This window comes from Arvicola amphibius, chromosome 6, assembly GCF_903992535.2.
Source record: "Arvicola amphibius chromosome 6, mArvAmp1.2, whole genome shotgun sequence".
Lineage (NCBI taxonomy): Eukaryota > Metazoa > Chordata > Mammalia > Rodentia > Cricetidae > Arvicola > Arvicola amphibius.
In genome coordinates, this window is record NC_052052.2 from 108,183,602 (window position 1) to 108,198,488 (window position 14,887).

Below are 14,887 nucleotides of genomic sequence, written 5' to 3' on the forward strand. Positions count from 1 at the left end.
AGTTTCAGACAATGATAGGTCAATGGTGGGCAAGACCACACCTTGACCAGGACTGCTTTGTTATGTATATCTCTTGCTCTCTACTTATAGAGTTACTAGTTTGATTATTGGATGAGGTCTTACTATGTAGCTCTGGATGGCCTGAAACTTGCTATGGAGACCAGACTGGCTTCAAATAGAACTGCCTGCCTTTGCCTCCGTAGTGCTGGGTTTAAAGGCATGTGCTAGGTGTTTTGTTTTTAACAAGCCCCCACGTGTGTGCGCATGTGCATGTGTGCGTGAATGCACACATGTAAGTACGGATGCCAAAGGAGGCCAGAAGAGAGTATTGTGTCCCCTAGGACTGGAGTTATGGGTGGCTATCACTTGATGTGGGTGACATATGTGTAACCCCTCAGTTACCTCTCCAGTCCAGGAGTTCTGTCTATTTAGATATAAACTTTATGTCCGTACCCCAAAGCTCTTGGGCTTGGAATAAGTGTCAATGGACTTCTCTGCTCCTCTTTCCAATGCGGCTGCATTGAAACTCCTTTCCTACATTTCACTATGACTTGTCTCTTTAACCGGGTTATGGAGGGCAGGTGGTCCAGATGAGGCTGTTAATGCTACCAGGACTCAGGTGCTGACACTAGTAACTTTAGTAACGTTTTCTTCCCTGAGCTCCTGCTTCCTCCTCCCTTTCTTGGTGGTGGTGAAATGGAAGATGCAGTATGCTAGGGTAGAGACCACAGTCTCTGGCCAGGTTGATTTCACAGTCTGAGTTAAGTCTTTGTTCCTAACCATATCTGTATTCTTGTCTGTAGTAGTCTAGGGGAAAGTATGTGGTTCCAAGCCTGCTATGGTCAGGGACATCCTGAGGACCAGGAGTGACTGAGTCTGGTCTGGCCAACCAATCCTGGAGGTCTTGGGAAGTGTGGTATGGTATTTTGATTCTCTCAAGTTCCCAGATGACGTGATTAGTCTTCTGCCCTTCTTATTCAGAGTGTGATATCTCTGTGCTTTCTGGAAAAAAGAAAAGGTAGAAACGGTGTCCATGTTCTGGGTGGGAATAAAGACTGGCCCATTGGCAAAGGCCTGGTGGAAAATAAAGAGCTCTGATGAACAGACGTTCACTGGTGTGGAATATCCTCATGGTAGGATCTGTCTAGAGCCAAATCTACAACAGTGAACAGGAATGGCTACATACTTCATTGAGTCCAGCGCCAAAAGCAACTGCAGGGTTCATTGTTTGAGACAATAGCAGCAGAGCCTTAAAAGAACCACGGGCTTTTCTGCAAGTGAACCCTTTCGCATCTGTAGGCATACAAGGAAGAAGAACCCAGGTTACAGATTTGGGTTTGCTCTTTCTACACTCTCCCTGGAATGCCTCCTTGCTTCTTCCAGTTTTGTGTACTTTGATGTGTGCCCAGATCCTCAGTCTTGATCTTGTACTTGATCTGTAAGGGCTACCACCTGAAAGTCAACAAGCCTGAAACAGATTTATCATCTTGTCCTTCCTTCCAAGTCCCCAACCACCCAAACACCCTTCCATTTCCCCGTTCTCACTTTCAGAGATTAGCGAGAACTATCAAGACCTTTGCCTGAGTCTTTCTTGACTCTTCTCTCCCTGAATTCCCCATGACGTTGTGATTTTTAATATGTTTGGTAATGTCTTGTTCTCTGGCATTAATCACCTATTGTTCCATCCTTGCTCCAAACCCACTGAGGTTAGCATTTTGCTTGAATTACTTCCTAGGTATCCTATATAGTCTCCTTGTCTTCCACAACCTCTATCTTCCAATAGCTACCATTGTGTTTTCTCTTTCTCTTACATCAACTCAAGACTCTCCATTGCCTGCAGTATAGACCTGTGAGTCTGCAAATGGCTGGACAAGCTCTTCCTCACCTTACACAAGGCCATCTTACCACCATGAACATCTCTACGTAGGCCTACGTGAGTCTTCTATTTGCCCCGATCAACTTGCCTTATTTTTAATAACAACTCTAAGCCATGTTCTTTGCTGTTTTTTTGGCTGTGAAGATGACTAACTAGAGATGTAAATGATTCGGAGGAAAAGAAAAGGTCAAACTGTAGAAATGGGATACAGTGTGGTGTTGATGAAAAGTATGGAAATGTAGGAAAGGCCTCTAATCTAGCCCGGGGCTGAAGTTGGGGGCCATTGGAAAGTCAGTGAAGTTCTCTGTACTTCCAAAACCAGAACTAAATGCATAAGGATTCAGAGAAAATGACCACCCAAAGAGGTAGCTCTGCGCCTATGAATTTTCATGTCTTGTTTTACTTAGAGTATTTCTGTCAACCTTATCTGTTTGACTGCCTTCAAGACATAGGCTTATAATCACCCCTCAAGTCTTCCCAGGTAACTGCCTTCTCAGTTTGTGAGCTGGCACCTCTTCCTCTCCGCTTCCAAAACACTACTCCCTCTTCTTTCTTGCCTATATATCTATTGAGCTTTCCATCGTGGCCTGTATATTTTTGCTGTTTGAATATGAAATGTCCCACCACAGATTCATGTGCTATATAGAGGCACTGTTTGGGGAAGACTGTGGAACCTTTGGTACATGAGGCTGGATGACAGAGGTGGTCATTGGGGGCATGTATTGAGGTGATAGCTGGGTTCTACTTCTGATCCTGTCTTCTGTATCCAGCCCTACAGCTAAAACATGAACAAGTTTCTGACACATGTTCCAGCTGCTCGAGCCTTTCTACCATGCCTTCCCCACCATGATGGACCGAACCCCCCTGAAACGATGAGTCAAAATAAACTTTTTATCCATTGCATTCCTTTGTTGGCTATTCCATGGTGGCAGTGAGAAGACTGCTAACAGAATCTTATCTTCATGTCTTCCAAAAACCTAGTATGTGTGTGCATACAGTGCTCAGCAATATCTGCTGTCATGTTGTATCATTTGAGCCCAAGTCTGTGTTGGACTAGTAGGTTTTTATTCTTTACAGTACTATGTTCAGGACAGGGAGGAGATGTTCCTTCACTGTGGATATTGGTTGAATTTTGTTGGGGATCTGGAATCTATCTACATGGAAGATTTGGGAGAGTTGACAAGTGTCCAGAACTGAGCAACTAGTATAGTGAGGGGGCCTGAGGATGGGTTGTGTAACACAATCTTGAGGGATGAATGCTCTTCAGCCAGGAGAAAACGGAGTGGGAGATACAGCATTTTGTACACTAGAGGCGCTGACACATGGCTAAGGGGCTCTTTTCTCTTTGGATGCTCTACATCCTGTCTAGAGTGTGAAAAGAAGGAAAAGTTGGATAGGTGACATTGCACGAAGGCATATTTCAGGCTAAGCAAAGGATGACCTTTCTAAGGATAAGAGTTATCCACCACTGGGCTGGACACTTGGCACCACTGAACTCTATATTATGGTTAGAGATATTGTCACTCTCAAGGATATTGTTGCTCTTAAGTGTTTTGTCTAGGGTGGGGATTGAACCAAATGACCTATATAATGTACAAATCTAAGACTCTATGAGCCTAAATTTTATTTAGTTTTTATTATTCTTATTGAGTTATATATTTTTCTCTGTTTGCCTCCTTTCTCACCCTCCCCTTCTAATCTCTCTCATGGTCCCCACGCTCCTAATTTACTCAGGAGATCTTGCCTTTTTCTACTTCCCATGTAGATTAGATCTATGTATGTCTTCCTTAGGGTCCTCTTTGTTTTCTAGGTTCTCTGGGGTTGTGAATTGTAGGTTGGTTTTTCTTTGCTTTATGTCTAAAAGCCACTTATGAGGGAGTACATATTATATTTGTCTTTTTGGGTCTGGGTTACCTGACTCAATATGATATTTTCTAGATCCATTTATTTGCCTGCAAATTTCAAGATGTCGTTATTTTTTTCTGCTGTGAAGTACTTCATTGTGTAAATGTACCACATCTTCCTTAACCATTCTTCGGTCGAGGGGCATTTAGTTTGTTTCTAGGTTCTGGCTATGACAAATAATGCTGCTGTCCTTGTGGCACGATTGAGCATCCTTTGGATATATACCCAAAAGTGGTATTACTGGGTCTTGAAGTAGGTTGTTTCCTAATTTTCTGAGAAGTAACCATTACTGATATCCAAAGGGACTGTACCAGCTTGCACTCCCACCAGCAATACAAGAGTGTTCCCTTTACCCCACATCCTCCCCAGCGTAAGTTTTCATCAGTGCTTTTGATCTTGGCCATTCTTACAGGGTTGAGATGGAATCTCAGAGTTGTTTTGATTTGCATTTTTCTGATGGCTACGGATGTTGAGTATTTTCTTAAGTTTTTTTCAGCCATTTGAGATTCCTCTGTTGAGAGTTCTCTGTTTAGGTCTGTACCCCTCTTTTTTATTAAATTATTTGTTCTTTTGATGACCAATTTTTTTTTTTTTTTTTTTTTTTTTTTTTTTTTTTTTTTTTTTTTTTTTTTTTTTTGGTTTTTCGAGACAGGGTTTCTCTGTGGCTTTGGAGCCTGTCCTGGAGCTAGCTCTTGTAGACCAGGCTGGTCTCGAACTCACAGAGATCCGCCTGCCTCTGCCTCCCGAGTGCTGGGATTAAAGGCGTGCACCACCACCGCCCGGCCTGATGACCAATTTTTTGAGTTCTTTGTAGATTTTGGAGATCAGCCCTTTGTTCAATGTGGGGTTGATGAATATCTTTTCCTATTCTGTAGGCTGCTGTTTTGTCTTGTCCTTTGCTTTACAGAAGCTTCACAATTTCAGAAGGTCCAATTTAGTAATTGTTTCTCAGTGTCTGTGCTACTGCGGTTATATTTAGGAAGTAGTCTCCTGTGCCAATGCATTCAAGTGTTCATCTTAAATCAGAGCTGGACTTTGGAAAAGAGTCTGCAGCCACCCTTGTGGGCCTGGGAGTAAAGAGAAATAGACTATGAATATCCCTCATCTCCTCTTAGAGTGAATACGTTAGTTTTCTGAGGCTGCTGTATCAGAGTGCTATAGATTGGACTTCTTCAAAAAGAAATAAAAAAGAAATGTGCTTTTACAGTTCTAGAGTGCAGATGTCGAAGACTCCTTGTGGGAGAGGCTTCCTTCTGAGGGGTGTAAGGGAGAGTCTGCCATATACATGGCCAACTTCTTGCATCTTTACAAGAATACATGCCTTTGTCTAAATGTCTCTATCTTATAAGGACTCCACTGATATTGGATTAGGACTAATTCTAATGACTTCATTTCCACTTGATTCCTTCTGCACAGACCCTACCTCCAAATGCACTCACGTTCTACAGTGTTGCCAATAGAACTCCAGCGTATGATGTTTGGAGAACAGCTCCTTTGAAATGGGAACAGGCCCATTATCTGGACCCTCATGATGCGTATTTTTGTGGGAGTCAGATTCTTCCTTCTGTTATGGATGCTGAGAAGCCAAGAAGCCTCCAGTTGCTTAGGACAGTGACAATGGCTTGTGTTTTTTTCCAACTCCTCTCTGCTTCCTATCATAGGCCTTTCTGTGAAGGTCTCTTCTGTAGTGCCCTTATCTGAGCTCGCAGCCTCTGTTAGAGCTGATATACTTGCTCTCAGGCTGCTTGCTCTCAGAGCTTCTTCTTGGCACGACAGATGGGATACGAACATAGGAGTCAGTCTGATGCAGGGTCAATCACAAACTTAAACTCGGGAGTCAGAGGCAGGTGGATCTCTGTGAGTTCGAGGCCAGCCTGGTCTACAAGAACTAGTACGAGGACAGGCTCCAAAGCTACAGAGAAAACCTGTCTCGAAAAACCAAAACAAAACAACAACAAAAAAAAAAAATCACAAACTTAAGCTGCTGAAACTTATTTCAAGTCTTGAAGTCTCAATCTTCTTTAAAAAGAGTGGATCAAAGTAGTGCCATATCAACTTATTTTGAGGATTTGGTGGTGACTGGTTTGCATCAGTGTGCCCAGTAAAAGCGTCACTTCTATCATGGGAGACTATGGACCAGAGTCTTTGGGGCTTCTCATGTGCTATAAATTAAATCAGCTAGGTTAGTGGCTATGGGAGGTGAGAGTCTCCTGTGGGCTGGTAGGGCTACATGTGGTTGGATTTCCATGGCCCATGGCTAGATTGGCCGCTCTGGTGTGCAGCCTGAGCTGTAAAAACATCCTGGGCCTACCTGATATTTAGTTCTCAGACACTTAAGTGTATAACGCTCAGCTCCTTTGCCCTCCTGGGTGGTGCTAAGTGCTCTAGGAGGAAACAAAGCATCTGGTGAAGGTTTGTAGGAAACGTTGATTGTTTCCATATTATATCCTCTGAATGTGGAAGCTCTGTCCTCAATCCTAGATTCATGTCAAGGCCCTCTCTCCCATGTAGGGAACTGAGCTAGCCTACCCTATCCCAGCACCTGTCAGCCAGACTTGAATTTAATCGTGGGAGTGGATTAGAGGAGTCTTTCTGCAGTGGCTCCGTGGTCAACCCCTGCCTTCCCTTGTCCAGTTCAGAGTCCTAGCTGAGGACTTGTCCTGGAAATAATCAGAAGAAAAGCAAGGTGATGGAGAGACCGATATGGGAGCCGGGCACATACCTCTCCCAGTAAGCAGTTGTAGATTTTGCATTGTTTTATTTTGTCCAATTCCTCTCATTTCTGTCTCCCTCCCTCCCCCTCCACCTCTCTGTCCCTTCTTTAAAACAAGCAAACAAACAAAACCTAATTTTCACCCATTGCTTCATGCTATATAAAGCTCTTTCATCCAGTATGTGAGTTTTCATGTTATATTTCTCTAGCAGGAACAATGGGCCATTTTTAGCCAGCTGGTTCTCAGTGTCTTTGAACTGGCCTCTGGAATCCGTAAGGATAAACAGGAGCCAGTTTGGCTGGCCTGTGTTTGATTTAAAATTGGAAACCCAGCAGTCACAAGCGAGCTTTATATATCTGGGAGTGTGGGAGCCTCGAGTCCTGATTTATGAGGGAGCTCAGTGAAAGCACATGAAAGTAGAGGTAATATTTATAAATTCTTTCCTCTAAAGATAGATAGAATGTTCTGCCAAGCTGGAGTTAGATAGCACCTTTTTGGGGGGGGATGAAGGAAGGTTGTTTAAATCTGATTATTCAATGTCTGAAAGGAAAGAGGATGTTGGAGGTACAGCACCTGCTCCAGAGTCTGTCAAAGAAGAAAACAAAACCAAGCTCTTTCTTGCTCCTTGCACACTGAAGACTATTTGGTAGCTCCTTTCTGCTGCTCCAGAAACTTTGACCTCTTTGCCTTTACTCAGTAAGCAAATGCTGCTCTCAATTACGGTGATCACACTATAGTAAAATAAGTAAAAATAACTGTGTTGTCTTCTTTCCTTAAACAAACAGCATCTCCCCCACCCTGTTGCTATATGTAATTAGACAGGATTGATTCCTTGGGGGTCCTAGCCACTGTAGGGAGTAAGAGGGGAAAGAAGGTGAAGCTGTGGAAGTGGGGAGAATGGTGATGATACGCCTTGGGTACCCTAGATGCTAAGGTTACTGTGTTCTGGGTACATTGTTCTGGGTAAACTGAGTCAGAGTAGCTGATGCCTAGCTGTAGAGATTGGCATTACCAGGGCTGGTAAGAGACTTGGGATCCACCAGTTTGTTCAGGGGAGTCACACGATATCAAAGCTTTTTCAGTGAGGCACAGATCAGAGCAGGAGCCCGGGCTTTGTATCTGCCTCTTGTGGAATTCAGGCCTCGGAGCATAACAGCCATCAAGATGATCACAGGAGCTAGTGCTGCCTGCAAGAAACCTTCGAGACTGCATCTGGTGGTGTTCTCTCATAGAAGTGTGTGTGTGCATGCACGTGCATGTGTGTGTGTACACGTGTGCGTGTATGTGTGTGTGTGTGTGTGTGTGTGTGTGTTTGGGTGTCAATAGACCCTCATCTGAAATCTCAGCCACCTCCTTCCATCGATCTCCTAACTGTATGTAATTCTGCCTCACTGCGTATAGTCCTAGGAGATGCTGGAGTACATAGAAGAAGGAGTTCCTCCATCTCTGCAGCTCTGGGGAAATGGTTATCTCTGCTGGGATGCAACTCTTCAGAGATGTGCCTCAACAGTTTGGGGTCACTCATGCTCCTTCAAGTGATCCCTCACCCACGCTCCTATCAGCCCCAAAACCTCATTGGTTCACCAAGTCAGACTTGGGTAAAATTGTTAATTGGTCTGTCATTTGGTGCTCTGTCTGGAGTGAGTAAACTTGGTCACATCTTCCCAGGAGATGTAGATACGCTCGCTATATCTTACCCTAAACTCAACGGGTTGGAAAGAGGGGTCAGCCATGTGCCCAAGCAGCAGGTGCTTACTGCTAAATAACCCTGAGTCTCCAGAACAGGAGGCTGCAAAACCAGTTTTAGTGCATTGTATTTGGGAAAGTAAATACCAGTGAGGCAGGACCAGGCACAGCCAGCTTGTCTCAGGGCTAACTGACTTTGACCTTGATGTCTCAGAGCTTCCAGGACAGGAGGAACAACCCCCCCACCCAGTTTTAATTACCACTCTGCTTCCAAGGAAACCACCTGCTGGGAAGCTGGTGGGGGGGTGGTGCTGTCAGTTCTTGGCTGAGGGCAAGCAGGCGCCTCTCTATCTTACCTGCCAGTTCCTGCCCTGGCAAAGGAGTTCTACATGAAAGGCTCTGAGGCCCAAAAGAAACGTAAGCATGAGTAGTTTCAGGGTGGTGTGTGGATCACAAATGAAAGGGTTGTTTTAGCAGCATTGCCAGGAACTGGCCCGGAAATATAAAAAGAACCCCTCCTAGCTAAACTCAGGGGTGTGAGGTGGTCTTGGTGTTTGCACGTACTTCACATAACTCACAACCCAGAATGTTAGGATTCCATGGCAGTGCTCCAGCCAGGCGATCTACAGGGTACAGAAAGACCAACCACCGGAGACCTCTCTTCCTCACTTGCCTGCGGAATCTAGGAGAGAGCTGACAGAATCCCTGGAGACCCAAGTTCTGTTTGCCCCTGCAGGGCATGGTTTCTTTGGGTGGGTGGCTCTGGGATCCGTATCCACACCTCAGACACAGCTCTTCTGTTTCAGCGACTCCAGGGAGCTTCCATCTGGTCACCTCTGGATACTGTGTCCCTTGTGCTTTTGAGACTCATCCCCAAATGGAAATGTCCAGTCACACCTGACTCTTAGCAAAGCCGAGGTTAGTTAGCTCAGTCCGAAACTTTCTTCTGCTCTCCTGATGGGAGGATTGACAGTGATCCAGGTAGCAGAGCTGGCACAGAAAGTGGGAAGTGCGTTTTTGGTTTTGTTTTGGTTTGGTTTTGGCCTCATCTCTGCCTTTGATGCTGGGGGTATTTTGAGGGTATCACGCCTTGTTGACTATTGGTGCTAGAAGGGACCCTTAGCTATGATAGTAACAGGACATATACTTATCAAGGGGCCTCTATGCACACGTAGGGACCTACTCCATGATGGGTTTTATTCTTGGACTGATGAGATGGCTTAGCAAGTTAAGTACTGGCTGTGTAGTCTGACAACCTGGGTTCCATCCCGGGGGAATGAGAGTGTCCTCTAACCTCCATGTGTGCACTGTGACACCTCTACTCTCCTATAAACATCACGAATACAGAATAATAACAAATAAAAAATTTTAAAAAAAGGGTTCATGGGCTGAGAATATAGCTCAGTAATAGCGCTTGCTTAGCATGTATAAGAGCCTGGGTTCACTCACCAGTACTGAATTAAAAAAAAAATACCATTCTTATAACCCTTTGCAGTGTGGAGAAAGGCCACTCTTGTCATCACAGTGAAGGCAAAGGGGTCATGCTCAGCCAGGAATGAGGTCAAGCCTATGACATGCCCTCGGGTTCTTCTGATGTAAGATGAAGAAACGAAGAGTCATGGCTACCCTATGGTAGTGAGTTCCTATACAGACTCAGTGCTGCTCACTTAACAAGGAGAGTGTGTGGGTCCTGGTGTCATCAAGGAGCACAACCATGCAGATAAGAGAAGGGCAGGGTTGCAACCCCAGGCTATCCCACTCCAGAGCCCACCTTCACTATTTTACGAATGAGAAATCAATGGTGGTGGGGGTGGGGAGGATGTGGTGACCACGAAAGATCAGCATTTTTGCTGAGTCCCAATCTAGGGTCCACCTCACAAAACATTGAACTTTCAGTCCCCTTGGCGCTCAGATGTTGATTGAGGAGGCCCCTCAGACTCTGGACAAGCCGGTGCAATCTCTGCGCGTGGCCAGCATGGACAGGGCTAACAGTCTCTGAGCTGCTCTTACACCTTGGCTGGAGTCATCTTGCAGTTAGAACCCTCCGCAACCTTCTCATTACCAGATACTTGACAACAATCAGAGCGACTGGAGGGAAATCGGAGTAAAGATTGTCTCCGGTGATTGACACAGGCATTTGAGCAGCTTTGCACATATTTCCTTCTTGTTCTAAAATTGGAATTTCTAGCACAGGTTGGAGTCTAAGGAGAGCGTTGAACTTCGCTGCCTCCACCTCCTGAATGCTGACATCACAGGTTTGTGCCACCACGCCTGGTTTATGTGATGTTTGAGAACCTGGAGCATCATGGATGTTAGGCAAACATTGTATCAGCGAGCTCTCTACGACCAGCCCCTTACTGAGATATCTACTTGTTCTTTGCTACCAATTTGGTCATTACACGGACAGACTTACTGCATCCAAACGCTTTCTCTATGCACCAATGCAGGGATTTATTGCACTTACACAAAACGAAACAAACAAACAATGACAGTTGGAGGAAACAGGGTTTTAGTTAGAAACTTAAAAGGGAACAACACGGGGACACAGGTGTCTTATTTATTCCCCACAGCCTCCCTGTCTCTGCCACTCAAATTTCTCTCCTTCTAGATGAATACAAATGTGTTACAACTGACCCCCAGCTTAGAAAAAAAAAAAGAACCACAGAGGTTTGCATGAGACAAAAAGGAACAAGCCAGAACTTCACTGAAGGGAAATGATGTTTTCCAGATGGCCTGACCTCAGTCCTCGAAGTCCCCATTCCTGCTTTTCATACCCAGATATTTCCCAAACTGAACAGCAGACGACGTCTTTGGTCTAAGATGCTCCAGGAACTGTGATGTAGGCTACAGGCCTTCTTGATGCCAAGCATTGGGTGCCTGGTAGAACCCTATCCAGGAGATTCTGAGATGCTACTAGGTTAAGAAGACCTCTTCATTTTTGCTCCACCCCTACACACACACACACACACACACACTCGGAGATTCCAACCTGGTTTATGCCATGGAGTTAATGATCATTTCTGTTGGAAACAGAAAAAAAGAAAGAAAGAAAAATAAAAAAAGAAGTATGGGTCCTTTGGCTCAGTGTCCATGCAGAGATGGGACAGTCCGTGTCAGCTCTTGAGGGCTGGGAGGAGTTGGTGCCTGTCTCAGCCTGAGGCTTTCTCTGTCAAGGGGTGTGAGCAGGTGGGAAGCTGGCAAAAAAAAAAGAGAAAGCAAAATGCAGTCTGGTGGATGAAGTCCACTTTGCCTGAGACGCAACAGAGCCCAGAGGAAGCTGGGAAACAGGGAAAGACACCCAAGGCCTGGGTAAGATTCTCACCACAGTGAGGGTAGCCACTGTCCGGCAGAACTTGCACGCAGCCCGGGAGCCTCATGGGCACCTGGCTATCGCAGCCTCTGGCGCAGCCTCACTTGGACACGAGCATGTGGACAAACTCCTCATAGTTCACTTGCCCATCACCATCTGTATCTGCTGCCCGTATCATTTCCTCTACCTCCTCGTCACTCAGCTTCTCCCCCAGCCTGGTCATCACATGCCTCAGCTCAGCAGCACTGACATAGCCATTGCCATCCTTGTCGAACACTCGGAAGGCTTCCCGGATCTCCTCCTCGCTGTCAGTGTCTTTCATCTTCCTTGACATCATGCTCAGGAACTCCGGGAAGTCTACAGTGCCGTTTCCATCCTTGTCGATTTCATTCACCATGCCCTGGAGCTCAGCCTCCGTGGGGTTCTGACCCAGGGACCGCATGACAGTGCCCAGTTCCTGGGTGGTGATGCAGCCGTCCCCATCCTTGTCAAACAGAGAGAAGGCCTCCTTGAACTCAGCGATTTGCTCCTCAGTCAGCTGGTTGGCCATGCCGGCAGGTCGTGGGTGATGCGGCAGAGGTGACCAGGCTGGTCTCTGTTCCCAAGCGTTCACTGCGGGCTGGGCTCCTCTTCCCAGGCTCTGTAAAGACAGGTGGAGACTTCAAGGGGCGGCTGTCTGTCTGGCTTTCTAGCCCTGGCTTGACTGGCTGGGGCTTAAGAAGGAGCAGGGTCCTCCCCCACCGTTGGTCTGGCAGGATTGGGCTGCCATCCGCAGACACCCCCGCCCCTGTGGTTGCCTGAAGGCCAGGTCCTGTTTAGACAAGAGTCCAAGAGCAGCAACCAGGCTGGTCTGCTAATTGAGCTGATGCCAGACCTTCTTTCTGTGTGAAAGGCAGCTTTCCTCGTCAAACACCAACAGGGCCCGCAGCAGTCACCGCAATACCTTCCATCCAGGTAGAGGGAAAACCCTTTGTAAAAAAAACCAACCTGGGCTTCTGGCCTTGTATTTCCTATCTCCCCTTTCATTTTCTCAATTTTGTACCCACCCTCAACCCAAACGTCTACTCATCTCTCAGTAAAATAAACATTTCCCTTTCTTCAATGGAGCTGAAGTTTTCTGTAGATGAAGAAGAGAAATTGCCTGTACGTTCATTGTCTTTGATTTCCAAACCTGGTGATTTCCTTAGATTTTCAGATAGGAATTATGGGTTTTCTTCAGGTAAAAACAGGGTTCACTTGTCTTCGGAAATGAATGACATGAATGGAGAATTTCCTGCAATGCTTGTACACGCTCACAGCTGTTTACCGAGTGCCTCGAGGGCAGATGTGGTTGGAGGGGAAGAATACAGAATGAACACAGCATAGAGTCCTGGTCTCCATCAAGTTCAGGCCCTGACTGTGACTGAGTTACCGAGGAAATGAACAGGTAAGCCCAAATGAGGTCCCTGCGTATTTTTTGGCCCATGCTACAAAGGAAATAAAGGCAGTGATGGGGAGGATGGAGGTAGTGGTGGTTCATGGTCAAGGACAACTCTTCTGCAGAAAGACTCTTGGAAGTGGCCTAGGGAAGAAGAGGGCATGGTGGGACTGAGAGAAGAAAATGCGAGCTATCTGACTGCCATCTGGTGAACGAAGGGGAGGCAGGTATGAAAAACAGAGGAGAGCTTTGCGGGACTCAGCGAGGAATCCCTCAGCTCTCCTTTGGTCACAGTACCCTTGGAGGTTTTCAGCAAGCGCTTGCCTGAGTTCTGGAGCCAGGGCAGAAGGTGGGAGAATCTCCAGGAGGTGAAAAAGTCAAGAAGGACCCCAGCTCCCTACTGTCTGAGGTGGTAGTGGAGGCTGGGGAAATGACCTCCCTAAGTAAGAAGACTCCAACCAAACCCTATTTGAAAGAGAAATACAGAATTGGCCCTTTGTTCTGTTACTGAACAGGCAGGCCCAGGGCCAGGACTGCATGGAGAAGATTGTCTACTTGGAGGAGTTACTGAGGAGAGAATATGCCAGACCACCGCTTGGCTGTTAATTGTTTCCTCCTGGAATTTCTCTCCCTTCTCCATGCTAGCATTTATAATACCGGTACAAATGCTTTCTTCATTCAAGTAGATGACAGCTTTGCTTTTGTTGTCTGGAGGGAGAGAATAGAAGTTGCCTTTCTGCCAGATGGTTGACTCCTCCTTAAAGGGCCCCACGAGGCCTAGACCTTAAATGTGTGGGAAAAATAAAGAAGGAAGGTGTTCACCATGGGAGAAGAAAAAGGAGGCAACGTACTCCTTCCACACACCATAAAATGAACACCAGGACAACAGGATCTGGACATGGGGTGGCTATGGGGACCCAGGCGTGTAATGGAAGAAACAAGGTGTCAGGCATATTAGAGGCCGCTGTGTGGACAACCACTCCATTAGCGGTCAGAAGCCACTCTCCTCTCCTCCATACTCAAGTGTTTGGTAGTACGGGAATGCGGTGCTACCTCGGAACCTCCAGCGTACGTTGTTTTCTTTCTGTATTGACAGAGAAGGGCTGAACGTGAAACAGAATAGAATAAAATTCATTTATTTAGGGACAATGAGAAGATATCACTTGTTTCCAGGCTGAAATTCATATTCTCCCCTGACACTGATTTTCTGTATCAGTTACTCATCTTTTTCATATAACAGAATAACCAACAAAGGTAATCTGAAGATGGCTCAGTGGAAGGCTAATGACCTGAGTTCAGGTCACCAGGAATCACATGGTGGAAAGAAAAAACAGTCCCACAGATGTTCTCTGCTCACTACATGTGCACTACTGTGTGTGCACGCACAGTAGTGCGTGCACACACACACCACCACCACCACCACCACCAACAACAAAACCCAAACACACAAAACAAAAAAACCAAGAACAACCCCCCCCAAAAACTCTGCCCACAAAGAAAATGCGATAAAATTAATATACATGTATATATTTGCACATTTAAATTTTTCATTAAACCATGTGTTTCTATTAGCAAGGGAAATGAATAAATAAAGATTAAAAAACTACTTCTAATAATTTTTATTGATTTTTGTTGAGCTCTACATTTTTACATTTTTCTCTACTCCCCTTCCTGCCTCCCTCCCCCATCTTCAACCCCTCCCAATGTTCCCATGCTCCCAATTTACTCAGGAGATCTTGTCTTTTTTTTTTTTTTACTTCCCATGCAGATTAGATCTATGTATGTCTCAGAGTCCTCATTGTTGTCTAGGCTCTTTGGGATTGTGATTAATAGGCTGGTTTCCTTTGCTTTACTTTTAAAACCCACTTATGAGTGAATACATATGATAATTGTTTTTCTGGGTCTGGGTTACCTCACTCAATATGATGTTTTTTAGCTCCATTGATTTGCCTGGAAGTCTCAAGATGTCATTTTTTTCT

At 45.7% G+C, this 14,887-nt stretch overlaps 2 protein-coding genes across 3 annotated transcripts in view; one reads left to right on the plus strand and one right to left on the minus strand.

Moving 5' to 3' along the window:
- LOC119817552 (calmodulin-4-like) overlaps positions 1-14,887 on the plus strand; it is a 58,688-nt gene that overhangs the window by 5,914 nt on the left and 37,887 nt on the right. Inside the window, exon 1 of one of the 2 annotated variants that reach the window (XM_038334868.1) lies at positions 12,832-12,917. The exons of the other annotated variant lie outside the window; for it this stretch is intronic. The gene's annotated coding sequence lies outside the window, so the exon portion shown is untranslated. Of the gene's footprint in view, positions 1-12,831; positions 12,918-14,887 lie in introns of those variants that run through there. 2 annotated transcript variants of the gene reach the window in all.
- Positions 11,592-12,041, minus strand: Calml3 (calmodulin like 3). Its single transcript, XM_038334866.1, has one exon. It carries the CDS (start codon positions 12,039-12,041, stop codon positions 11,592-11,594), a length of 450 nt encoding a protein of 149 aa, XP_038190794.1.